This window comes from Atractosteus spatula, chromosome 20 (assembly GCF_055471065.1).
Source record: "Atractosteus spatula isolate fAtrSpa1 chromosome 20, fAtrSpa1.hap1, whole genome shotgun sequence".
Lineage (NCBI taxonomy): Eukaryota > Metazoa > Chordata > Actinopteri > Semionotiformes > Lepisosteidae > Atractosteus > Atractosteus spatula.
This window is the reverse complement of record NC_142725.1, coordinates 4,897,178-4,923,910: the sequence shown is the minus strand read 5'-3', so window position 1 is coordinate 4,923,910 and position 26,733 is coordinate 4,897,178. Positions and strand designations below refer to the sequence as shown.

General features: G+C 36.0%; 1 protein-coding gene across 1 annotated transcript; it reads left to right on the top strand.

The window, feature by feature from the left end:
• Window positions 1-3,239: 3,239 nt before the first annotated feature.
• cldn19 (claudin 19) lies at window positions 3,240-26,518 on the top strand. Its single transcript, XM_088938396.1, has 5 exons — window positions 3,240-4,077; window positions 15,294-15,458; window positions 16,899-16,983; window positions 17,724-17,870; window positions 24,170-26,518. Exons 1-5 carry the CDS (start codon window positions 3,855-3,857, stop codon window positions 24,216-24,218), a joined length of 669 nt encoding a protein of 222 aa, XP_088794522.1. The 5' UTR covers window positions 3,240-3,854; the 3' UTR covers window positions 24,219-26,518.
• Window positions 26,519-26,733: the final 215 nt, after the last annotated feature.

Sequence of the window (26,733 nt, the reverse complement as noted above, 5' to 3'; positions counted from 1 at the left end):
TATGTGTTGGAGGATTTGCTGTAGGTTCTAAGCTTATTGGATTTGCTATCTTTGTAGTAATGCTCAACTTACTACTTATAATGTTTTTTTCTATGTAGCCTTACATGCATTTGTAAATATTTTCATGGAAAATAAACTTTTGTACAGCGTTTTGTTTTCCAGTAGGGATCAATAGCTATTCAGCCGTTGATTTCATGTCAGTTCTGACTGCATGCAGTTCTTTGTGCTGGGGCACACAAGCATGGCCACATGGTGTTTTAATCCCTCCAAGAGTGAGTGGTGTTTGTGAGGGTTCATTGAAGGCACGTAGTCCACTGTACTGCAGCCCAGTGTAAATACTGGGAAGAGGCTCCGCTGGAGAGGTCATGGTTATCTAAATAATTAACCCCAGCAATGACTGCAAATCTAAAAGGCACTCTTAGCAGAGTTCCTTCCCTTTCAGTTTCACATGAAAAGGATTTAATCCTTTTCCGACATGGATCATGGAGACTGCGTCCTTTATAAAAACCCTGGAAACTTGGTTAAATCAGTGATCTCCACTTCCTCCTCCTCAGTAGAGAAAAGTACAAGGATTCATGGTTTATTACTGTCGAAGTGAACAAGTTGTGTTGAATCTCTGACAGAAACCTGTCAGCAGGAGCTAAACCCATGGTAGACGGCAAGTTTCAGAGTTCCAGTAAAAAAAATATTTAAAAGGTACCAGAGAAAAAATATCCTACACATTCATATACCTGTGATGAGCCTTTTAACTCTTATAGGACCTCCATGAAATTTAGGAGAAAGGTTGCTGTAAATCAGTACCTTCACATGCAGTGTGCTGGTGTCATACAGCTCAGGGGAAGAATATGTACTGAATAAAGCCTAAGGCTGTATCAACAATCCTACAGTCAGTAGTGCCTGCTACTGAAAAGTATGATAACATGACATTATTTATAAGGGATATTACAGTATATAGCTTTTAGTTATTACTTCAGAGATCTGTGAAATTGTATTAAGCAAACATAAGTCTAAAAGTTACAAAGGTCAGTAATACAGGAATTCCCCTATGGTTCTATTTTCAAATAATGTGGTACATATAGTATAATGTATTAACCAGAATAGATATTCTTTGCTTGCATGTAGTTAATACACTTAAAATAATTGCATAAGGTATCCCACTGTACTCTCCATTCTGAAGGAAAACATTTGTGGATCAAAGCACTTTCAATGTATGTGACATACTGTATACAAATCTGGAGTATTTTTAGTTTGCAAAAAAAGAAAAAAATGTTGTGAAAGTTTTGTGTGTTTTATTAATATGAGGGAGAGGTTAATGAGAATGAAAACATTGTGTATTAATATGTGTTAAGTGTGTTTTTAAAACAAAAAACAAGCCTGTTGTTTCCTTCTACCATTCACCTTATAAAAATCTTCAGCATTCATGGACTGACCTTTTCCACTCCTGACTTTAACTTTTCAATAAAAAAATGAAATACTGACACTTAAACTACAATTTTATTTTTTCCCATTCTACAAAAATAATGCAGTATGCATTCAATCAATCAATACAGTTCACACATGATTGTGACAGTTAAGTATGTCTCCATCGTTTCCTGTGTGGCTTTGGGCTCCTTGTGGATATCTCTGTACAGCAAAAAACTGTCAGAAAATGTATCACAATTTGATGCATTTTGTCAGGTTTGCATTGGGGAGGCCAGAAGGACTTAATCTCAAAGCAAGTTCATTGCAGGGATCTTTACAAAGCTTTTCTTCAACTATCATAATAATAATACAAATATTCATCATCATCATCAACTTCCTAGTACAACACCTCACTGTGTGACACAAGATCTTAAAATGGATTATCTCCTTATTTTAAAGTGGGCTACTAATTCTACTTTTAATACTCAGCATCTGGTCTCTTAATAATGCACTTAGTTGCTTGCTTGCTCTTGAATGCCTGATTCTCACAAAACATCATTTTCAAGGTTTCCATGATGATGTCAAGATTGTTGCTATCCAGAGCTGGCGTTCCACTTTAATTTGCACATGTTAAGCTGTGGGGTGGTTTCAGATGGTTTTATTTTAGTTATGTGCAGCTTTAAACTTTAATGAAAAAGGGAAAGAAACAAACTAGGAATTGCAAAAATACATATTCTTGTATCTTTTGATATTCTGCCAATAAGTTCTTAAGATTAAAACACACAGGTAGAAATATTTCAGTCACATCATAACTATCCTCCATGCCACCACAGCAAGTTAAAAGGGCAGTGTCTCATTGATTGCCAACATTTAAAGGAATAAAATAAAGAAACAAAGAAAATAAAGACATTTTTCATTAGAGTTAGTACTTTCATTTTACACCAAGGCCAGGTCAACAAAGATTTGCTGAACATGATTTTAAAAAACATCATGTGTTTAGTGTTATTTTTTATCATTGAACTCTTGAGGTGTCTGTTTTTCTGGTGATGATGTTCATGAATTAACTGTAAATGTGGATGAATTTGATTTGGACGCCTTATTAAGATCCATCCTTCACCACAAAAAGACAACAGTTAAAGGGATGTTTCATGATTGGTAGCAGATGCCAGGTGGCTAATATTAAATTAGCTAAATTAACATCAATAAGTGATATCATTATTATCTGCTAACAAACAAACAAGACAGATAGATAATACTTTATTAATCCCGTAGGGAAATTGATGTGTTACAGCAGTCCAGCCCAAGACAAGCAAAACAGACATCAGAATAGTTATAAAACAAAAGACAACAAAATAAATAAAAATAAATAAATACATAGGTGTGTGCAAAATGTGCTGATCATAGTCACTGTAAAGTGTATTTAGTTGAAACTCAATTGCCTGGCCCGTTAATAATCTACCTAATGTGAACAGATTGCAAAGTAAATGTACAATAACATGTGCTCTGCATAAACTGTAGGTACTTCCTAGCCTTTTCCAAAAAGTATTTGAATCTACCATACAGTTTCAGGGAGTTCAGAACTGAAACAGATTGTGTGTCAGTGGACTCCTCTGCTCTTGTCAAGGTTTTTCTTTGGTTGCAGTCTGCTTGTGGACTTCATGCAGATGGCTAGCATGGTATGTTTAGTAATTGCATTGCCGGGAATTTCTTATTCTTCCAGTGGGCGTCACTTAGCAGCTCTGCAGGCCAATCACCAGCCTCTCTGTCACCCCCCTATCCTTTTGCATTCTAAAGCTGTGCAGCCCATCAAGATCTTTCTTGCTCCCAGTTAAGTTTTTATTACTGTTCAGTCCCTCCAGCGCTTTCCAGACCCACTGGAGTGTGACAGGAAAACTATGCAGGCTCTAAACAGCCTTCTTTCCTGATCCTTTGGGCTGCTGCACACACTGAGAAAACCTACAGACTAGTCCACCAGCCGGCAAGCAGGGGGCTTCTTAAAGGGACACTGTCACCATCACCTCGAAGCTGGCTCCGGTCTGAATGCAGGGCAGCCCTCCCGTTCGCAGGCTTTTCGACCGCAGGGGAAGAAGAGGAACCTCCAAATGACAGAGTGTGCTGTGGCCACGAGTGGCACAAAGAGGGACTGGCAATTGACTAGAGAGGCAACAAAAAAAGATACTGCAGATTGATTCAGATCTGTTTTGTTGGCTGTGTGGTTTCAAATCCAAAAGTGACTGTAGTTTGGATTAGTGGGAGAAGAGCACAAACTGTGCCTGGTGCCACACTAGCTCAGTCTTCACAGAGAGGGGGGACATCTGTTCAAATCTTTTCTTTATGAAGGGCTGGCTCTGGGGAACAGTGCTGAGCTATCTTGAGGACTTTCAAGATTAAAACGTCACAGAAGAAGCAACAGAACCAGAAGAAAAAGAAAGGTTGCTTAACTCAAGAGCAAAATGGCTAATTCAGGTTTCCAGCTTCTTGGGTACTTCTTGGCACTGGGTGGGTGGATTGGCATCATCTCGACCACAGCGCTGCCCCAGTGGAAACAGTCTTCCTATGCTGGTGATGCCATCATCACTGCGGTGGGGCTTTATGAGGGGCTCTGGATGTCCTGTGCCTCACAAAGCACTGGGCAGGTGCAGTGCAAGGTCTTCGATTCTCTGCTGTCTTTGGATGGTAAGTATTGGTGAGAACTGTATTGCACTGGGTTGTTCATTAATCTTGTTTAAGCAGCACACACACAATCACATTAGTAAATATATGGGAACCTGTGATCAGACACATTCTTAAAACCCTTATCTCTGTTCTTTGAGTCACTGTACCATATTGGTGGAAGTAACAACATATCTTTTTAAAGGAGTTTCACTATTAAACTGCTAATAGTTTGCACACTAATGCACAGTTGTATATGACAGTTCTGAAGGCCAGCTCAAGTACCATGATGGAATTACAAGTGATATCAATATATAATATTAATAGTTATTAAAAACAATAATGATCTATAACCTTGATGGTGACTTCAGATCTTACTTACTGTATCTTGTAGAAAATATGTAGAAATTTAATCTAAGGTAGAAAATGTGGCAGATTTGGATGGACATCCTGGTTTCTTGTTTTGGAAGAGTACTCTGCTCTCATACATTTGCAGGAGAATTTACCAGATCCTTGGAATAATTGTGGCGAGGAGAGAGCTAAAGTTTGTTTTTGCAAATTAGTTGAATTAAATGAGGCCAAAAAACCCCAGAAATGCTTATTTTAACCCATTTTCGGGGTAAGTGTTTTTGGCTGCTAAGAAAAAAAATGTTGTTGGATGACATTCCCATTTAACTAAACTATTGAGAATTAAAATAAAATACATTTAAAAATTCTAAACGTTCAGCGTCATTTCTGGATATTAAAGTTGTAAAAGGAAACATGCTCACCATCTACATTAGCTAACATTCAATAAATGAAAATATTATTATTAGCTGATCATTTTTATTCAAAGCAGCTTACAGAGATTTCTACCACCTGTTGTTCACATAGCAATTTTGGGAACCAATGTATACAGCTGGGTTTGCTGGAATATGAGGTTTGACAATGGATTCGTGCATATTTTATGATTAACACTTGGCCCTCTTGCTAAATGTGTGATTTTATACAAGCAATTTGTAATCAGTCTTTTTTAGAAATCAGTCTTTTTTCAGTTATCAATGTATTAAATACTTCTTAAGTATGGCTGGTGAAGCTGGTGATTTCATCATTAAATACATAATAAATAATGCAAACTACAGTCATAAAACAGCAGCAAGGTATATTATGTACTGTACGACTTAACATATACACACAACATAAAGGGTGGCAAATAAATGAAACACAAAATTCTTATGTTAGCAAAATACTGTAGTTTAACTGTTTACATCAGCGAGGCACCTGTATTATACATCAAGGAAATTATGGTACTTTTTTAAAATTATTTTTCAGAAAACAGTTTTTACTTGTTCTTTCTGAATCTGCACTTTATGAGTGCTTTCTGTAAAAGGTTGCACATCTTTTGTTATTTGTCTGTTGTTGAGGAGTTTGGCAAAAATATTCTTGTAAAATTACCCATTGAATGTGTGGCCAATAATTAGAATCAGTGTGATAGCGGATGAATTTGCAATGGTTAGAATTTCCTGTGTATATTGTATAAATTGTCCTTAATTAAAGGAAAATAGCATCTGACTTATTTTGTTGGAGTTGCAGCTGTCAGAAACACTTTTCTTGCTAAATTCTTTATTACAAGGCTGAAACTTCATAATTTTCCCCCAAGAATATTATAGTTTCTAAAAATGAAACAACGCCATGATTTGATGACTTGAAAAACCTTGTTTGACTGTTCTCTTTCCAAGGAGCCAAAGGCTTCCACTCTGCCTTTGCCTGTCACTTTCATAAACACAGTTCTTTGTTTCTGGTGGTTAAAACAGTTGTTTTGAGAAGAAAAGCTCACTGTTAGGTGAAGAACTGCCACAGCTATTTTCAGAATGTAAATCCTATTTTCTCTGTCCAAACATTGTTTGCTATTTCTGTGACTACACTCTTCAGTCTACTGTAACTACTGGGAAGCAAACACCAAACAGTAATTAACTGTAGGTAAGCATTCCAGCCTAAATCAAGCCACTAAACCTTTAGCTTGCATTATTTGGAGTATTGTTCCATGGTATTTCAAATACACCAGGCAATACTGTGATAGGTTTCAGTTAAATGTTGAATTAATTGCTAAATCTCTAACTTTAAATCTTTAAAAGACTTCTCTGTTTGATAACTTCCAGACTAGCTTCCTTCCAACAATACACTGTTCCGAATTGCGTCAATTAATCACCTTTGCATACAGTATGAAAAATATAACTATGTTTCAGTATAAAGACACCTGCTTAACTATTCCCTTTAATATCTGCTACAGAAACAAATAAGGCAAGTCAATAGTCAAAATTAATACGTTAAAACTCAACCTCAGTGATCAAAAGATCATGAATAAGTGCTCCAGATATGCACACTGTTGATTATAGTCACACATCATGACAACGTGATCAGTGAAAAAAGTTTACAACCTTTGCAGAGCTCACACTCATGACAAACACTGTTTCCATTCACAGAAATTATCAATGAAGACATGAAATAAAAGTCAACAGAAACCTAGACCTACTGAAATAAAGTTTGGGGGCAACATTTTGTAACTTTGGAAAAGCTGCCAGACTTTTGGTGTAAAATGTTGTGATTAGTAGAAAGAATAATTAAACGATATGATGAAAATAGAAGTAAAATGAAATTGAACATAATTCCTGTAAGAATAGAACAGGAAGATTTACGTATAAATAATTACGTATATCAGTTAATATGTGTGTTAATGACACTCTTTTCCATTCATTGTATAGTATGGTTTATTCACAATACATTAAATATTCAGGAATCAAAAGGAAAGGTATTTATGTAATAACAGCACAGAGTAATTCTGTACAAGTCAAAGATTGTGGTTTGCATCTTCAAGTTACTGCATTAATTCACAATGATAACAGTGAAACTAAAGACAGAAGAGGTATACAATTAACAAAACACTGATTTACTTTTGTTAATTTGTTTTGTTAATTGCTTTCTCAATTCAGATAATTTAAGGTAAGGATTTAAGGTAAGTCAATGCTATCTCTTTCTAGGTTATAGGATCAGAATTTCTGTCACGTTAGTGAAGTTTAATTACACAATTGTTATGTTGATGTTTTGCTTGTAATCAACTAAAATATTTTTTTTTCATACACAAAATTGGAACTAAGTATGCCTTTGAAACTGGATCAATCAGTTAGGTATCAATTTAAATCAGCATGATCTCTGTTAAAGTGTTTGACAGCATACTGTATACTGGTTTTATTTAAATCAAAACATACTGTAGGTTCAATTCAATTTTAGCTTAATTTCTTTTTTTCTCTAAAAATGGTAGAGTATTCCTTAGTCAAAATGAAACAGAAAGAATAAAAATACTCTGGTAGTGAAAATAGTGACTTCATAGTCAAATCTCAAAGCTGTAAAATAACACAAGGAGCCAAAAGCAAATTTGACAAACCCTGAACAAGGCAACGCCATATACAGATACCACATTGGACTAATATATTTAAAATGTAATGATAGCTTGTGTTAATGTTCTAATTGGCAACACAATGTGCTTTTCTAATATGACTTTAAATGCATTCTTTGAAAAATCCATACAAGGTTGATGATTGTAACACTATATGAGGTCATTGGGATTGTATTTATGCTTGAGGTCCTGTTAATGGAATAGGTGCCTGTATAACCTCATTATTGATGGCTTCCTTCAGTTTTTCTCCAACCTGCAATGCAGTAGCCACACCATGTGTATTGTGACCTTTTTCATTGGAACTTTCTGAGCAACTGTGTAATCGTTCTCATACTGTTGTTGTAACGATGTGGGGAGGACAGTGATGGTTACTGCTGCCACCGTAGTGCTCCAAAGGTTCTGGGCTTGAATCCAGCCTTGGATATTTTCTGAGGAGCTAGAATGAAGTTCTTGGTGCACTGATTTCCTCCTGTTGGGTGTGTGGCTCTGTGGCTCTTGCTGGTTAGGTTTGTAAACTGTCGAATCCTGTCCAGGGGTAGAGAAGCTGTGTGCTCACAGCTCCCCTGTGCGTGTGCTCCTACTGTAAACTCTGGTTGCTTTTGGCTCTCCCCAGGATAAGCGGCTTACTGATAATGGAAGGAAGAAAAGATGTTGCACCTGCAGAATTATCGATTCTGTGGTGCTGAAAGAACAGTTCTCTTTGTAGAACCGAACTGTCCTTCATTGATGATTGCAACGGATGTTTTTGCAATCGACCCTTCTAAGCGCTATAAAAACTATGAGGATAGGAAATGTTTCTTCTGCTCTGATAGTTCCAGGTTCTCCTGCTTGATCTGCTTATGGCTCAGTTGTGCTGCCTCTGAAGCACATCTAATGCAGTTATTGCTGAATAAGGCTTATATAAGGGAAAGAGGACCTTTTGGAAAACTTTCAGTCCATATGTGTGTTTTGGTATGCAATAAATTATTTCTAAGAATATAAGTACATAAAAGCAGTTACAAATGAGAGGAGTCTTGCTCGTTTGGTCATTAGTAGTTTGTGGAACCAAGAATGTCATCCATCCATTTCTTGTAATGATGCCAGCATATCAGCTTTAACAACATAGCTGGGTAGCTTGATCCAGATTTCTGTAACACTTTGCATAGAGAATTGTCTCCTGTTATCAATTTTAACTCCAGTTCCAAGCAGTGTCCACTTTTGTCCTCTGGTTCACTTTTCACTGTTTATTTCAAAGACGTCCATTGGATATAGTACCCAATAATGCCCCTGGATATTCGTCGATGAACTGATTTCAGATATATATTATATATATTGGTAATATATTTTCTATAATGTGGTAAAATAGTACACAATATACAAACTATTGACTGTACATTATCTAATATTTGTATTTTCCTATCCATTACTTGGCTTCATTGTCTAGAAGATGTAAATGTCAACATAAACACCTACAGAAAGTGTTTTAGAAGCAGTGTGTTATAAGTACCCTCTTCCAGGTTAATGTTTCCCTTTCAGTATTTATGGTCTGTTTGCTGCATGCAAAACCTTGATAAGAATCTTGAGTGCTTCAAGTACCAAAAACATTTCTGCCTCTTTTATGTTGATACTGTACTATTTAATAAAGATCTTTGTACTTTTGCTGCCTGGGGCTTCTTCCTTAGTGAACACCTGAGTGAAATACTCATTTAGAACAGCAATTGTTTCCCTTTGATTGTCTGACAGCTTCCCATTGCTCTTCTGAACACATTCATGTTAGTGTTCAAAGAACACACCTCTGTCAAAAACTTGTTGATTGTTAAAACAGCTACGAAATGACAACAGTAAAATTGCTTTGAGCAATTTTTGTTGCTTTTTGCATTGCCTGAGGGAATCATCCTACATATGCGATGCATACAACAGCAATTTGGCATTCCTACACCAACATTCCAATAATATAGGAGTGATGCGTAATTCAGCTTCTCTGACTTTACTGTACTGACTTCCAAGTCAATGGAAAAAAGATTTTGGGATTTAGTTAAGATAAGAACACGACTGCTAACGGTGCTGGCAGCACAACACTATTCTATATGAAGTATGTATTAAGTTCTCAAAAAGACACAAAGAAGGTGTCATACTGTAACAGTTTGGTAAAAAAAAACTCCAATATTTTTACAATATTAATATACAGTATACGTATGATACTGCATTATATACTGTATAATATTTGATACAATATATACATGTGATATTTATGTTCACAGAAAATGTTCCGCCAAGGTGGATCAAAACAAGTCACTAAAGTTAGTCTTCTAACATTTTCTGAATTAAATAAATAGCTTCTGTACATCTTTATGCTGTCTAGCTGTTTGTGCCTGTTTCACTGAGGACTATACATAAAAAGATGTTGTGTGCTTTGATAAAGGCTCAAGAAATCTACTTTTTTATATTTTTATTTTGCTTTATTCTTTTATTAAGTTAATAATATCTCATTGGTTTTAGTATTGCTTCTTATTGTTGTTATTTTATTCTTATTTTGCACTGGAAGAGAGCTATTTAAATAAATAGCACTTTTGGAATGGGGAGCTATTTAAATAAAAATGTAACTTCAATGTCTGGACACAATTGAAAAAAAAATTAGGAGGTGCTATAAATCTTTCCAGTAACACTAAAATTGCACTCATGCCCATTATACTCCTGAATGAAACGTCTCCTACATAAGCTTTGGTACCGTCCCATAATGAAAGCTATCAAATTACACAGCACCATGTTTGACAGATAAATGATATTCACTGGGTGCTATTCCAAGTGGGAGTCTAATCCCATTCCCATCCCACAGTGGTAGAGGCAGAGAGGAGTTGTCTGTTGGACTGTTTGTAGAACAGTATCCTCCATGTTCTTCTTCATGTTACATACTAAGTGCTAAAATCCTGCAGTGTGTTCATTTCAAATAAATCTCTGATGTCTTTTTTTGAGTGATATATTGTTACAGTATGTGCATCACCAGCTAAAATCATCTGAAATATCTGTGATAAGCTAAGATCTTTGGTCTTTCATAGACCATAGCATAGCCAACTGTGCTCAAAGGAGAGTCTGTTTTGCAGTGCTGAACAATACTACACAGTTACAATGCACACTGCTCTGTGAAACTATAAAAGCAATTTGCTGTATTTTTCAGACCATTAACTACAGTAAACACATACAGTATGTAATTTTATGATTTTGAACATTTACTTAAATCATTTTTAAGGTCTTTTGGCTCCTTATCATCTTTTATTATTAATATCATCTTTTATTGATTAATATTAAAATTTAAACCTTGTCAGAAATAGTCAAATAGTCAATAAAAAAATGTAAGTGACTTAAATGGTTTGTGTAGAAACTGTTGATCTCTAGAAACTGTAGTAGTTTTTTTTCCTCAGTATTTCTTAGAGCATGCACTAACCACAATCAATTCTAAAAAAATCAATATACTGTATACTTTTATACTTTTAAATACAGTAGTGAGTATTTTCTATGTGCAGGGGACTATGACATAAAAACAGAGAAAACGTCACAGTGCCTTCTTAAAGCTTTTTTTTTTGTTTGAGAGGTTAATGAATTCACAGATATTTTTTTCCATTTTGAAAAGAATGCAATGGTTTTGCAGATATCAACTTCATGATTTGAACAGAAAAAAGTTGATAATTGTATGGTGTATACATCCTGCTGCATAATCTCAAAATCTAAGGCTGAAGATGAACTGGCTGTTTGACACTGGGACACTGGATCATAGCCATTGCAACATGGCTACAATAGTGGCATGATATCACAATAAACAATGTCAGCTGGAAAAAAAGAAAGTACAATGAACACCTTATTGGAACATGTTACTGACTGCATTAGCAAATGCTGTTGGGTCTCCTCTTGACTAGAGCCAGGCACTGCCAGGCTTGGCATTTTGTTTGAAGATGGTGGGAGGCTTGGCACTCAAGCTGCCTGTTTTGAGGAATGTGATTAATTGTTTTATATAATTAAAATATTTTAGTTCAGGGACTCCCATGAGACTCAATGTCAAATGGTTTGATACTGGTTTCACTTGCATCAGATAACATATTGTACAACAACAATAACAGTCTGTGCTTTGTAGTCAGCACTTTATGTTTCTATTTATGGTACTTGTTGTATCGAGGAAGTGAAACTTATTCATAGAGAGTGTGTAAACCTAAAAGTTACTTGTAAAATTCACTTTTAGTTCAATTAAAGTTTTCCTGGGACAGCATTCTCAAACAAACCCATTATGCCAAATGGCTAGCCACTAACATGCAGGAGTCCTGGGTAGTGATGGTGCTAAAAAAGAAAATTCAAAATTCAGAAATACTCAGTGGTTTTTTGAAACATAAATAGACAGTTTCATAACAAAACATGCACCTTCTGTCAGTCAGTTGAACATAAGACTGAAGAGTTTATGTTTTGTATGATTTCACTTATAAATGGAGTGTAGTCTGTGCATCTTTTATTATGGTGTTATTAATATGCCACCAGTCATACCAATAAAACTCTTTGCATTTGAATTTGAGTGGTAATGCATCAGTGTCCCATTAGAGTCCCATGATAATGTGATGTTTAGTGTTGCCACTTCTGAGTTTCAGGACTCTGTGTTCTGATTGTGGCCTCTGGAGTCTGTCTATAGGTATGTGGACTTTCCTCTCCTTATGATTGTGTGGGTTTTTGCTGTGGACTCTGATTCCTTTAACCTCCAAAAGACATGTTGGTGAGATTTCATTAACTATTCTACATTGTCCAATTCTTCATGACCCCTTGAATTATTGGCATCCTGTTCCAGTTGAGAACAGCTGTGTTTTCAGCCCTGCCTTGTGCCTCTCAGCTCTGCCATAGGCTCCAGCTTGCCTAATCCCTCATCAGAGTAAATGGAGTTTTGACAAAGAAGGCAAGAAAAGCATATTGCACATTGAAAATGATGTGGTCTGCACCCCTTGAAAAAAGAAAGCTGGGATAATTGGCACAAAGTGTGTTTTTCAAATGCACTGCAATTTGAATTTTGAACCATATGACACCAGTTTTAGCGATGAGTGCTTATGTGGATGTATAAGACATGTTCTAAGACACAAACATATTCACAGAAATAGCCATAAAGTTGATAGCAGACTCATAAATTCTGAGTTAAAGAGAAATGATGATTTTCCAGTATATGTTATTCACTGGTTGAACATTCTAAATGATCAGCAAAATGTAAAAACTGAAAATGCTTATTTTTCCAAAGAAACAATATTCTATGAAACAAGTTTAACTTTAATAATTGATTTGCATTTTACAGACAATGATTTACTGTAAAGTGGTGGGGATGAAATCCATCTGCATCAGAAGGCCTCTAATTCCTTATAAAGGTTGTGGCACACTGGAGCCCACACCAGAAACACAGTGTGCAGGCTGGCATCACACCATGAGCACTCACAGTAAATACACAAGCACACAGGGACAGTTTAAAAACACTAACTAACCAGGCCAGCATGTCTCTGGAAGGCAGAAGGCTGATCTAGAAACCAGGAGAACCTAGTGCTTTGGAGAACACTGTGGTTTTGCTTCTTCTCTAAGTGGATTATTTCAGCCATTTTGGTTTCACTTTAAAACCTCAGCTTGTGCTACAGTATGTATTGAACAGAAATGTTCCATAGTTGCTTTTTAGTGTTATTGTTGCTTCTTTGTAGCAGATTGCATACAGGAGAATGAATATTATCTTTTGTCCAGGAGCAGTTCATAAAAACTACATAACACTTTTAAGCGTTGGTGTTCTCATTTATTTAAAACCAATGGATTTTGTCATTCTGTTGCTCTTCTAATAATGTTTTTGTCCTCATCCCTATTTTAGCTGTTATTATCTTCAACTGCTTTGCTTGATATTAGATCACCACTGTCTCTCACAAAACCCTTCAGTTGACTGAAGGCACAAACATATTAAAATAATTATGTCTCACACGCAGGACAACAAAAATTATTTATATATCCTTCCAAACCAAATAACAACCTTGAATACTACCCTATTTCAAAATCCTAATCATACTGTATATCTTGATGAAAAATAGAGACTTTTTAAAGACTTCAATGTGGGAGGTATAAACTAGAATTGAAGCTTAAAACATTTTTTTCTTCAAATATTGAGCTATGAACCTTAAACAAAGGCTGTGGCACAAGCAAGAACAAATCCCCCTTTGTGAAAACTAATCCCGTCTGTATGAGACATGTAAATACATCACTCCTACGGAATTAGTGGACCTCTGAATTCTATGTGGGTTATTCATGGAATTCAAAGAAGCAGGGACAACATAACTATACAGTGACATAGAGAGCAGTGCCAAAAAATGGGATTTCCAGAAAATCTAACTAAACTTCTGCTCCCAATTTTCAAATTAAATTGACCCAGGAAAAAACAGGAAAAGTTCAATAGATGCATACGCAAAAGTTAGGGAACGACTTGTGATATATGTATATGTTATTTGAGTGGTACGTATATCTTTAAGAATCAAAGTTGTCTAACAGTTACTGTATACTAGTCTACATCCTGAAATGAAACCAGGGTGTCAGGACTTTGGGGCATGTGAACTATGGCAAGTACATCCAGCCATGCTGGGGTATAAGAAGTACTGTAAGTGGCAATGATCACAAGGAATAAGGCTTCACATGACAAGGGAGTCTGGTGCAGGAAGAAACGTAGAAGTAGGTCTACTCTCTGCTCTTCAAACAGATCTCACACTGCTCGTACTGCTCTTGGTGTACTGTATGTACAGTATAGACAGTGCCTTCAGAAAGTATTCAATACCCTTGGATTTATTCATAATTTGTTATGCTGCAAAAAAAACAAATTATGAATAAATAATTATATTTATATTATATAATTTATATTATATAATAATTTCATTTGGGATTTTTCTTTTACTGATCTACACAAATTACTCTATAATGTTAAGGAAGAACAAAGGTTCTGTTAAGGTTTTACATTTAATTTAAAAGAGAATACTGAAATGGTTAACTCAATTTGTTGACATGATCTCAGAAGAATACACTAAGGGCCCTCTGCTGAAAATGCTTGCTATCACAGTGTACATCACTGTGGGGACACAACACAGTATGTGGGGAGTATAAAAACATATCTAAGGTGTTGACAGATATTAGGTTCGGAATTAGGAAATGGAAAGAGAAAAACACCCAGACTCTGAGAGCAGGCCATCCTCCCAAACTGAGCAACTGAGTCAATCAGAGAAGTGACCAAAAACCCAATGACCACCCTTACACAACTACAGGGTTCCACAGCTAAGTTCATACAGTAGAAGCTATCCAAGGACAGCAGGCTCTGCGGTACAACACAGATCAATGCATCCTCTATGGGGGATAGGCTGGGTGGAAGGTAATACCACACAATGAAGTTTGTAAGAAGGCACATGGCAGACCCTGAGACTACTGGTCTGATGAAAGAAAGACTGAACTCTCTGGCTTGAACGCCTGGCACTAACCAAACAAAGCTCATCACCTGTGTATTATATCTGGATATAATAAAAGTAACGAGTGATATTCCATGAATACCTCGAGTGTAAACCTTGCAATATAAAAGCAAAAGATGGCACTTCACGAATTCCTAAATCCACTTAATCTAGCTAATAGATTAGCTATTATACAGTACTTGCTCATTCACTGTCTACAACTTTAATTTAATAGTGCTGTCTGTATTTTTTGGTTTATCTCCTAGAGCATATTCACGAAAGGTGCACTTTTTACTGTGCTGTGTAGTTCAGTCTGTAATTCGCTAATTTGCATGGTTTTCTCATTTGTGTTCCAGTTCATATCCAGACATGTCGGGCTCTGATGGTAGTGTCTGTGCTGATGGGATTCATTGCGATCATTGTCAGTGTGGTGGGGATGAAATGCACAAAAGTGGGAGATAACAATCCCATCACAAAGGGCCGAATCGCAGTCTCGGGAGGAGTCCTATTCCTCCTCGCAGGTGAGGTTCAGACATTTTTTGCCTCAAATCTCAACATTTAGAAATTGTAAAAACAGTGGAAAAGAAAAATCGAACATGTGCACTTTGACAATATAGTGCATGTTCGTCTTAGCCCATTTAGTTTGAGGACCTGTGGATCCTGGTTTATTAAATAGGCAGGAATCCTCTCCAACTGCATAAAGTGATTTTTTCTTCATTGTAATCTTATTTATTGCAGTCATTGATTACATGTCTGCATTTTTTACATTCAAACTGTTTACTTGTTTACTTGTACATTGTCTACAGTTTGTATATTGTCATGATGCACTGTCTGAACTTTGTGTTTTACACTTTTTTTAACAATCGAGAGACTTTCTATAAGTAAGAATTCCATTATACCAGTACCTGTACTGGTTACATATGGCAATAAAGTTCAAGTTCAAGTTTTAAAGTAATATGGTAAAGGATGGAGCAGGTGGAGGAATTCACAACATACTGTATAATGTGAAAGACATTGAGCTAAGCAGTGATTCCCTTTTCAAGAGTTTTGATTGACAAGCTGAGTGAACGGGTCGAAGGTCCTCTTGGATTTAGGTAAGATCAGAGGGGATTTCCACATTGAGCCCACAACAGTTATGATTTGCTACACCAGAAAACATCTGTTAATCTTACTGTAGTGAAATAGTGCACTCTGATTTTTCTCGTTATTATTGTGATGAGACATAATGGGCTTCAAATGTTGCCCTGGACATCTCCAGAAAGTATGAAACATTTTGATTTAGTTTAGGGCTAGAAACTGTTGTGTGAAATATTCCAGAATGTATGAAATTGCCTTGTCATTCTTACTTAAAAGCATACAGTTCTTCAATTGAAACAATTACACAACAGAATGCTATTCCATAACTGGGACAATTCCACAATTACTTTCAGTACTTCCTTTATTGTCCCAGATGGGAAATTTGCTAAAGACATAACACAATACAATAGGGTTATACATTTAACACAGCATGAACCTATTAAAAATAAGAAACATACATGTATAGCATACTGTACATGTTTAAGTAATCTTCACAATCAAAAAGACAAATAAAGAAATTGGGTCATCAGTGTGAGAGATACATGCATGGTGAAAAACTAAAGTAAATTGAACGCTATCCCACAACTGGAAGAATTCCACAGTTCCACACTTCATTGACCCAGATGTACCTGGACAAAGATCATGGAAAAGATTTACTGTTAATTGATAGGTTTATTGGTTTATTGTGACTGAGTACATGTACTGTACCTACATCTTTTAACAGAAAATATCAGGAAACTGAGAATGGGAGAGAAAACATTTACATTTTAATTAGTGAACTGGACTAGTGGTGATAAAAATAACCATTTTCTCATACTTTGTAAACATATGAGCACACTCTTATGATGTATTTCCTGTACATGTTTATGTTTTTTTTCCTGCAGGGCTGTGCACACTGGTGTCTGTGTCATGGTATGCCACACAAGTCTCCCATCAGTTCTTTAATCCAAACACACCTGTAAATGCCAGGTAAATCACAATTTATTCTGTTCCCAGGATGATTTGAGTGTTAATGTTACCTACTGCTCTACCCAGTGTTTATTTTACAGCTCTGTAATCCATTTGCCAAAGAAAAAATCAAACTACACAATTCTCTATACTGTATGTATTCTAGAATGTTTCGATTTAATCTTAATTTCCCCCTATTTTGATTTTAATTGATCTGAATGCCATGCCAGCAATAGAAAATTATTTGAAAAGTTCAAGACCACCAATGCTGTCCCTTCTAAACCAAATGTTGCAAGCGTAAAATCACATACTAATGAATGGCACGTACCTAACAAAATCTATATGCCTGATTGCAGATGTGGACTCTTTATCAATCTTGTTAGGAAAAATAAGGGTTAACAAATGTTTTAATTTTTATTATTTGGTCCAGGACTTGTAAATTCATTTTAGATTTGTATTTCATTAAAGAGCTGTATGACTACACATTGAATCCGATTACAGATAACTCTAAACTCCATGCATTTAAATGTTAGGCTCTCTTTTTTGTATACTAAACTCATCTACATAAGAACAAATATTTCTGTCACTATCTGTTAGAGAAAGCGATTGCTATCAGGGGTCATTTAGTCTGTCCAGCTAGTTTGTTCCCTAATAACTGGTCCCAGATCCTAAACTGAGAGTGATATGGGTGACACCCAGAAGCAAGTGAGTCTGAACAAAGTAATTCAAGAGCGGTTTTTCCTCCTGTCTCTCTGCTCCAGGTACGAGTTTGGCTCAGCTCTGTTTGTTGGCTGGGCTGCCGCCAGCTTGACTATGCTGGGGGGGTCCTTTCTCTGCTGCTCCTGCCCCAACGAGGAGAGGAGAGGGCAGCAGTACTACAGGCAATCGCAGCCTTCCACAGCCAGGGAGTACGTGTAAATAAATACTAGCACATACCCCAGAGAAACCACCACCCTGCAGAGAATAGAGACTGTAAAACAGTTGAGGCCGGAGTTCCTTAATCCCACCATGATTACACCCCTGTTTCCTGCTTCCATGCTGGACAAAAATTTGGAAGAAAAAAAACCATCAGGCCATAGGGTAAATTGTTTGGGTTCAGATCTAGAGGATTAAGTGGGAAGAATGCATTCATTTTTCTGTGTATTACTAGTGCAAAATGGGTTTTGCATATGAATGCAAAGCAAAATGAGCACTTAAAATGTGTGAAAATGACTTTCCTCTGCCATTAGGTGAATTACAATCTTTTATTTCTTGCACGTCGCTCTCACTTTTACTGTAAGTGATAATTACCTCAGTCAGACTCCCTCTAGTCTCCTCCCAGAAAACAGAACCCAAAGAGTGGGAATAATTTTATAATCTGTTAGAAGGTTCATTAAAACAGCAAAATGCCAAAAAGATTTCCATCGAGGTGCTTTATGAAAAGTAGTACCCTTTTTCACTTTAACAAAACACATCTTCTAGCTTACAACCAAATGTATAGTGGTAAACAATTCAACTGATGTAAAGTATAACAATTTTCACATGCTCACCGAACAAGCTTTATATTTTGGTGACAAAAGCTGCTTGTCATGTCATGAAGTAAAAATCATCCTCAGGAAAATGGGAAGACGGAGTTCTGTTAAGATATTCATGAATCTTCTTAAATTAAAATGGATCATTTTTTGACTGAACCAAGGACTAATTTTAGTGCAACAATTTTTACACTACTTACTCATTTAAAATGCTGTTCCTCACCACAGAAACATTGTTGGGATTAAAAGCCTACATCTCTGGGCTCCAGTATTCAATATTTCTGAATGAGACCCACCTCTACAATGAAACCCATTAGAGGACAAGAGGGTCATACCCAGTCCTCTGAGGACCACAGCATTATTTCAGGCTTTTGATCAAACCCAGCACTCAGTTAATGGCCTGAACTATTTAATACTGGAAAAACCTACTGCTTCTACTCAGGCTTGATCGTGTTTCTCACCCTTGATTTCAGATGTAGTACTTCAGTGGTGTGTTTCCTCCTAAAGTATATCTAAGGCACTTTGGCATCCTTCAATATTGTGTTGAGCCAATAATTACTGTAGGTTATCTGAGCTAAGAGACAAATTTGAAAGTAACCCCCCCCCCTTCTCACCAGGAACTAGGTTTGAAGCCCTGAGTGAGGATATTACCCTGTTTAATTCATAATTCTGCAAACAGTTTTTTGCCCAACTTTGTCCAGATATGGACCTCACAATTTCACTCATCATTAGACTGGATATAAATGGCCAACAGGGCCTGGCAAATTTAATTTCTTAATTGGTGCAGTTTAAAAGAACTTTTATAGTTATAAAAATCAGATCTTGTTTTATTAAGTTAATACATCTTAAAAATTAATGCATCAGACAAGAAGTCAATTACCAGCACTTTTTTAATGTTTGTTTATTTACATGAATGTTAAGATCTTTTTATCTTCAGTGCAGAATTAGGCAATAGAAGATTCTTAATCATATTAAAGAATTGAATATCAGGTGCTGTTAACACAAGGGAAAATATACTCTGCTCTGGGGCTATTGAGGAATGAAACTGGTATCACATTTGGCCTATCATTAATATTCTAACGTTGCAATGAATTAAAACAATGTCAGTCAAGTTTTATTTAATAACTGAGAGGAAAACACAACAGCTATGAACCTTCTTTCCCTAGGGAAAAAAAGGAACAAATATGGTTAATAATGGATTAATGTGTTGATTAATGTCACTTTTCAGCAAAATCAGCAAAATCAAATGATCGCATTGGTTTATTCCATCTACAGTGATTGATTTATGGGGCTGGGTTTGGAAAAAGATGTGTACAATTTACATAGAAACTCAAGGGGTGTTTGAGTGGGCACCCCAGAGGTTACTGTATAAAGAAACACTAAAGAAAATTAAGAGCAGAAGTCCCCAACAGGGAAGTAAACAGCGGTGTAATCACCATGGAGAAAAGCCGACAGCAGTCAGAGCTGCAGTTGAAAAACAAGAACAAAACAGGATGAAAAGCAATAGCCATCCCTTTCAGATGTTACTTTTATTGCCTGGCTTGCATTCAGCTTTGGAACTCTGGTTGACTGTTCCACATGACTTAACAGGAGAGCCAGGCTGCCTCTGCATTGAAGGTCTTGGAAATTAGGAGCTTTTTGCTCTCTGTGATGCAACTGAATTCTGTGGGACCATTCTCCGAAGGTAAAAGGAAACATAAATTATCACACTTCCTCAATGGGGGCTTTTTCACATGTTGATTAAGGTACACCGACCTTAATTAGGAATATCTATATTAGGTATGATGAAAACTTACAAAAAGGATAATAAAATAACAAAAGTTTGCGAATAAAAAGCTCCAGCAAAGTTGACACATTTTGTAATTCTTTGATTTTTGATAAAGAGGAACCAATTCTAGATCAATTTTTTGAGTCATGCTCAAACCTTTTTTCCTAACTTTATATGAAACATTTTTAATGAATCAGGAACAACTACAGTAATTTAAATTAATTTAAACATTTTCTTTTGCTGATATAATCCTATACACAGTCCCCATTTTATTTTTTTTGCCATAATGTACCATTTTCAAAATTTGGGTCAGAATACCTACCGTACACAGATACTGCTGTCAATGAATCAAATGTAAGGCTCCATTTCTCTCATCTCCCCAAACATCAGCTAGAGGAAGGCACAGATGCATGTGTATGGAGGTATGATTAAGTCTTGCACAAAACTAAAATTCTGATTTTAATTGTGAAGAGGTACAGTGCTTAATCAGAAATCAATTGCATCAGTGGAAAAGTGAAATCTCCTAAATGCAGTATTAATCTGATCCCATTTGTTTGTATATCTTAAAAAACAGTCACTATAAACTTGCTTTAATACCCATCACAAGCTGTGTCTTAATGATCTGTTAACTCCGGAGTTTAACATTGAGAGACAAACAAAGCATTCTGGAATACTTGCCATACTGCAAACCATGTATTGTAGAGATCTCACACTTCTGAGCTATTTCAGAATCTACTTTGGAAACAAAATGTCAAAATCTTGCAATATGATTTTCCAATTGTATAGCAAATAATGGGTACGGCAATCACAAATTGAGTTGAATGGCCCGAAGATGGGTTTCCCTTGGTCAAGATGTTATCTGTCTGTACTCTGACATGAGATAATGGTGTTAACACAGCTAAAGCTTATTCTCATTTTAGAACAAAAGGCACATTGTACTTTGCAAACTGAAACAAAAAACAGTAAACAAGCACCACAATTGTCAACAGTAGATGTACCGCAATCACAGCCCAATATTAGCAATACAGCAAGATAACATAATTTTTCCAGCCTTAAAGACCAATTAAGAAGGATTAAAAACTGTATACTATAATTACAGTATATGATAACTATAACATATGAATATTTTTACCTATATTCATCCCTACTCAAACGTCTTTGCTGAATATTAATCACCTACAGTACACTGCCAGGGCAGGACATCTTTTACAGCCTTTTCATCTATTGCAAGATTTGTTAAATTCAATTCCCTATATCGAATTTAAAGTCTTGATGCTTTGTTAAAAACTTGCTCATTTCTGTAATTGGAGCAAGTTTTATGAAGCTCGAAACAGTGCAAATGCAGTGTAGTTACAATGTAGTATATTTACAAGTATTTTCAGGTCTTTCTATATTTTTATAATTTTGGGCTGAAATCTTAAGAGGAAGTAGAAAAAAGAGGGAGAATGAACAAAATTCATCGTGCACTGTTATATGAATATGAAATGATTAACAATACATATGTAGTTATATTTAAAAATGTCTATAAATTTTTGTCACATTCTATAGGAAAACAATGCTGTAAGCCTCATGCAGCTCAGATGTTTATTTAATACGTTAATATATATTTTAAAAAAATATAACTGTGCCTCAAAGGTGATACATTTCCTTTTTATATAGTTTTTTGAAAATCATAATTGAAAATGCTGTATTATCCTTATGCTTCAGGTACAGATATGAAATTAGTAAATGGCAAGACAGTCACAATCCTCACTGAAATGGATTGCTCTCATGAATGAATTCATAGCTTGGACTAACTTGTTAAGTCTACGTTTTGTACCTCAGAATGTCTGGGGCTGTAATTATAAGTAGAAGCAACTACTGTACATGACTTTCAGGAAGTGAAAAATAGACCTTCTGTCTCAGCCAGTACAGTATTAAGATTTTAAAGTTCAAAGAACTGGAGATGCACATGTTATTTCCCAGGCACAGAATTTCCCATGTCTATCAGCTTTTCACATTTCAAAACAAAAACCCCCATCATTACACAATATGTTGGTTGAAATCAGATATTGGATATATTGTTTATCCTGAACTGAGGGAAAAACAAGCAAATGGTTTGTAGGTACAGCAGTAAATTTCAACCAGAACAAGAGTTTCCAGCCCTTGTAGTCTGTACCCTTGTGTCTTATGGATTTGAAACCCTTCATTTTCATTGAGGTCTTAATAAATGTGGAAGTTTGAGCCCTGGAACCTAACAATTTGTCACAATTCATCTTTCATAACGTTTTTTGGCTCTTACAATTAACAGCACTAGCTCTACTCAGAGCACACAGGTAGTAAGTCATAAAGTTATACAGTAGATTGACTGAATGACCTCAACACGTTTGTAACCTTTCCTATGCTCTTATTGTTGTGGGCCCCCACACATTTAAGTCTAATGCTTTCAGTGAAAGTGAATATGACTTTATTACAGTAGTGATAGAGTGTATTTCCCACCTATTCACAATTAGAGACAATTAAAGCCCGGGAGGGGAAATGTTTGTGAAAGACGTGGGGGACAGATTGACCCAAAGTTGTTTGTTAAATTCATTGGGGTCAAACAGGACATGGTATTTTAAAAACTGAGGGTTGAAGGCTAGGAGCTGTCGCATATGTTTGTTGAAAAAATAGTTGTAAATGCCAAACAAGGAGGTCAGTGGGACACTGACTGTAAGACCCAAGGGTACTAGAATCAGGGTTCAAGCCTTAGCTAACTGGCACACATGCAACCTACAAGAGATGTGCCAGTCAGCCTAACTGGAGGTTACAGTGGAACAGTGGTTAAAATTCAGCCATAGGACAGACAAATCACCCAATAAATACAGCCCTGTCATGCCTAAACAGAAGGCCTCCTCTTCTAGCTCTGGACTAGAAAGGTTTTTCCCCAAATAAACTGTGAAATCTGGACCTGAAGCACATCCTCAATATTCTGTATTTGACTTGTGCTTGAACATTCACGGCAGTAGATTGCTTTGTCGCTTGACTTTTTCACTAAAAGGATTTAATCAATGCAGCAGTGTTTCAGTTTTGTAAAACGTGGCATACGCAGAGACATGAAAGGAGAATGCTTTGTTTGTTGGTTTCATCTGTGGCTCATCCATCTTCCAGAACATTCTAAACTTCCCCCAGAGATTAACAGAAATTATTCAGAACCACCAGCTTTTAGGAGTTCCCTTCACCAACTTTCAGTACAAACAGTCTGAATCATTAAAACCATTTGTGTCTTTGGTTTTTTAACCTTTCACACAACACAACTTTGGCTTCTGCACAGCAGACAAAATATGTAGTCTTCTTCATCTGCTTTTACTAAACATTGAACAAATCAAAATGTGTCTTCCCTTCTCTTTTAATTCTGTTCTTTGACTTTCTCTTCTCTTTCTAATTCAGGGCTGAATTGTTGAGCGAAAGTAGTTTTCCTGACTGATCAACCCCCTGCCTTTTTTCTCGAAGATTGTCCAAGTTCCACTTACCTTTTCCGTTTCCTTGTTCCTTCCTAGATTCAAAATTTGGACCCTTATCTCCTCGCTATAGTATAAATTGTACTCTCTAAATAGATGTGTCTTTCAGCATCTGCTATTAAAAACTATCACCAAGGTTCCCTCTGTCTGCTCGTGATTGCCCTCACCTCCCAGTGAATGAGGACTGGTTTTGTAGGACTTGTGGGCAAAGACACTCTCAATGAAAATGTGGGTTTGATGCTGCATCCTGTGCACATGTGGCTAGTAACATGTTTGTACTGTATGTTGCTACTTTGATTATCTATGCTTTAATGCATACGTCATGATGTCTATAATTTTTAAAAGTCTGAATCTGTTTATTGTTTCTGTTGCTATTGGTTTTGTTTTCTTGCAAATACACCTGTATATTGACTTAAACATGTTTTTTTTTCTTTTCTCTTAAATTGCAGACCAAATGTAAAAAGTTCTCCACCCGACAAAGGGGAGCAGTACTTGTAGTTTGGGACAGTGAGCTACGCCCCCGTTGGTCACATGCTGTTTAGATTTTGCAAAAGACATGGCACTCCTTTCAGGCAAAATGTAAAGCCACATATGTTCTATATAAATGATAGAAATAAAAAAATAAAGACAATAAAAGTGCCTCCAGATGTGAACCACACCCAAATGGATCTAGTTCTTGAAATGAAGCTTGCTTACGGACAGCCATTTTAAAAACAATATATGTATGGAAATTAATAGAAAATTATAGCCCAGCTGGTGTGGTTGTATGCCAAAGTTAAGTGGCAGGTCAGGAGCCACTTACTCTCATCTGTTTTCTTTTAAAAGTCTTATGGCTACATTCTGAAGAGCAATACATGTTACCGGGACTTCTAGATATTGACATTTATTCCTGCCACAGCTGCTTCCCTGCATAGTACAGTACATGTCTGCTGTGCTGATGAAACACATCAATTAGTGGTGAAACTGACTTTAATACACCTCTTTTCATTCCGAAAGCAAAATTCAGTGCTGTTGGACTGTTTCAGTGACCCAGCAGGTACATTGCTGTGTAGAAGTTGCCCACAACTGGAATAGCATCCTAATGTTAATTTTAATGAGAATGTAATGAATCCTCCAGCCTCTTAGTGATTTTAATCTCTGTGTTATTGAATATAAGAATACTGTATATTTTATAAAACAAGTGGAATTAGCTCTGCCTTCCTTATGTGAATAAGAAACATAGCTTAATTGGTTATTACTAGCATATAAATGTGCTTCAATTGAAGAAATTTACTTTTAACATTTCCACTTAAAAAACATGCTAGAGACAAACATAGATCTCAAATGCCAGCAGTGATCATTATTACACATAGTATAATATCTACAGATTTTCATGCCCTTTTACAAAAATTCTGTGCCCTGGGACATACAGTACTAATTATAAATTCTTAAATATGCAAATTTATCCATCAAACTAAAAGTGATCAGTGATCATTAGGCAATGGGTACAAATTCCTGAGTTCATTCTGCTGTGGCCTATGAAGTACCCTGTAAGTTTCATTCTAGAGATGAGGCTAAGTCAGAAGCACAGGCACAATATTTTCCAAAAGCAAAGCAGACTATAATTTCCCTCACGCTGTCTAAGCACTAATATGGTTCCATAGGGTAGCCATAAGACCTTTAAAGTGAGCTGATTATACATTGAAGTTCATCAGCAAAAATTGTATTAATTTCTGTAATCTAAAGCAATGTGTCCTAAGTTAGTTGGTAGGGCTGCTCTGACACAAATTCTTAACGGTAATCATGACAATATCCTCACAAAATACAGAACAGATGTACTGCAAACATATGAACCTCCCACTTAAAGAATTCTTCCTATATATGATAACATGGTACTGTATGTATTGTGTGTTTTGAAGGGTATCTTGTTAGTAGACCAAGAATTGTAATGGAGACAATACACACAAAATGTAGTATAACTGGCTTTGAGGAGATTTAGGGGTTAGTTAGTGGTAGACAGTTGAACATACTGTATTCAGAGCATTCACTCTATTTTTCATTAAATGAAACCTAGTTGTATATACTGGGCACAGGAAATAGTAGGTACAGTTGGTTACAAAAAGCCAGACAAACACAAAAATGTCTGACAACAGCTCTAAAGAAAAAAATAACATAAAGGGCCATATATGCACCTGACATTTTGCCAGAAGGAATTGTTTTTCCCTCAGAACAAAAACAAATCCTTTATAAACTGTTAGACAAATCAAACAGGATGCTGAGATAACAATTTCAGTTTTTCATTTTAAGGATTTCAGCATCAGAATTGTATTTTTCCTTTATAAAAAAAGAAAATATAGATGGGAATAGTCCAAAATGAGACAAAAAGATACTGTATATTTCATCAAACAGCATGAAAACTAATTGAAGCACAATATTTTATCCCTAGTATTATCCTAGAGAAACAGACCCTCTCTCTTGCCTGTGTTTTCTGGATCACCTGTGGCAGATAAAAGTTTCCTGTGTAATTTCAGAAAACACGAAGAGTGGTTTATGATATCTGTTCCATTATTTCATTAAATTTCTTATGGCATTGGATAAAGAGTCCTCTGTGTGATATACAGTGATACACTGTGGCTGTTTTGTGCTGACACCCAAGAAAACAAACTGCATTAAAAGTTTAAAAGTATAGTTCCTATACTGTTAGCTGAAAAGGTAATATTGTTCAAAATTATGTTAAATACCTTCATTATTGCTGCTTTTGTCCATTATACATTGTTGTAATTAATCAAGATGAAATATATTAAAACTAGTAAACTTTATTTTTGTTGTATGATATCTTATATACTGTATGAGTATGAAAGGAAACGAAAGTACAGTGAACTCTCCAGTAAAAAGTATTACCTGCAACCTATCCTAAAACTGCAACTACAGCTGACTGTAAACGTATGCACTTCGTATACATTATTGTGTCTAGTGTGTTGTTAAGATAATCCCTCAAAAACTACAGCTTCTGTGAACTCACTGTGTTTTTTTA

Excerpts from the sequence above, each read along its gene's own strand:
- cldn19 (XM_088938396.1), top strand. The coding sequence starts at position 3,855 with ATGGCTAATTCAGGTTTCCAGCTTCTTGGGTACTTCTTGGCACTGGGT. Across the intron at positions 15,459-16,898 it reads AGTCCTATTCCTCCTCGCAG|GGCTGTGCACACTGGTGTCT; the intron begins GTGAGGTTCAGA and ends TTTTTCCTGCAG. Across the intron at positions 16,984-17,723 it reads AACACACCTGTAAATGCCAG|GTACGAGTTTGGCTCAGCTC; the intron begins GTAAATCACAAT and ends TCTCTGCTCCAG.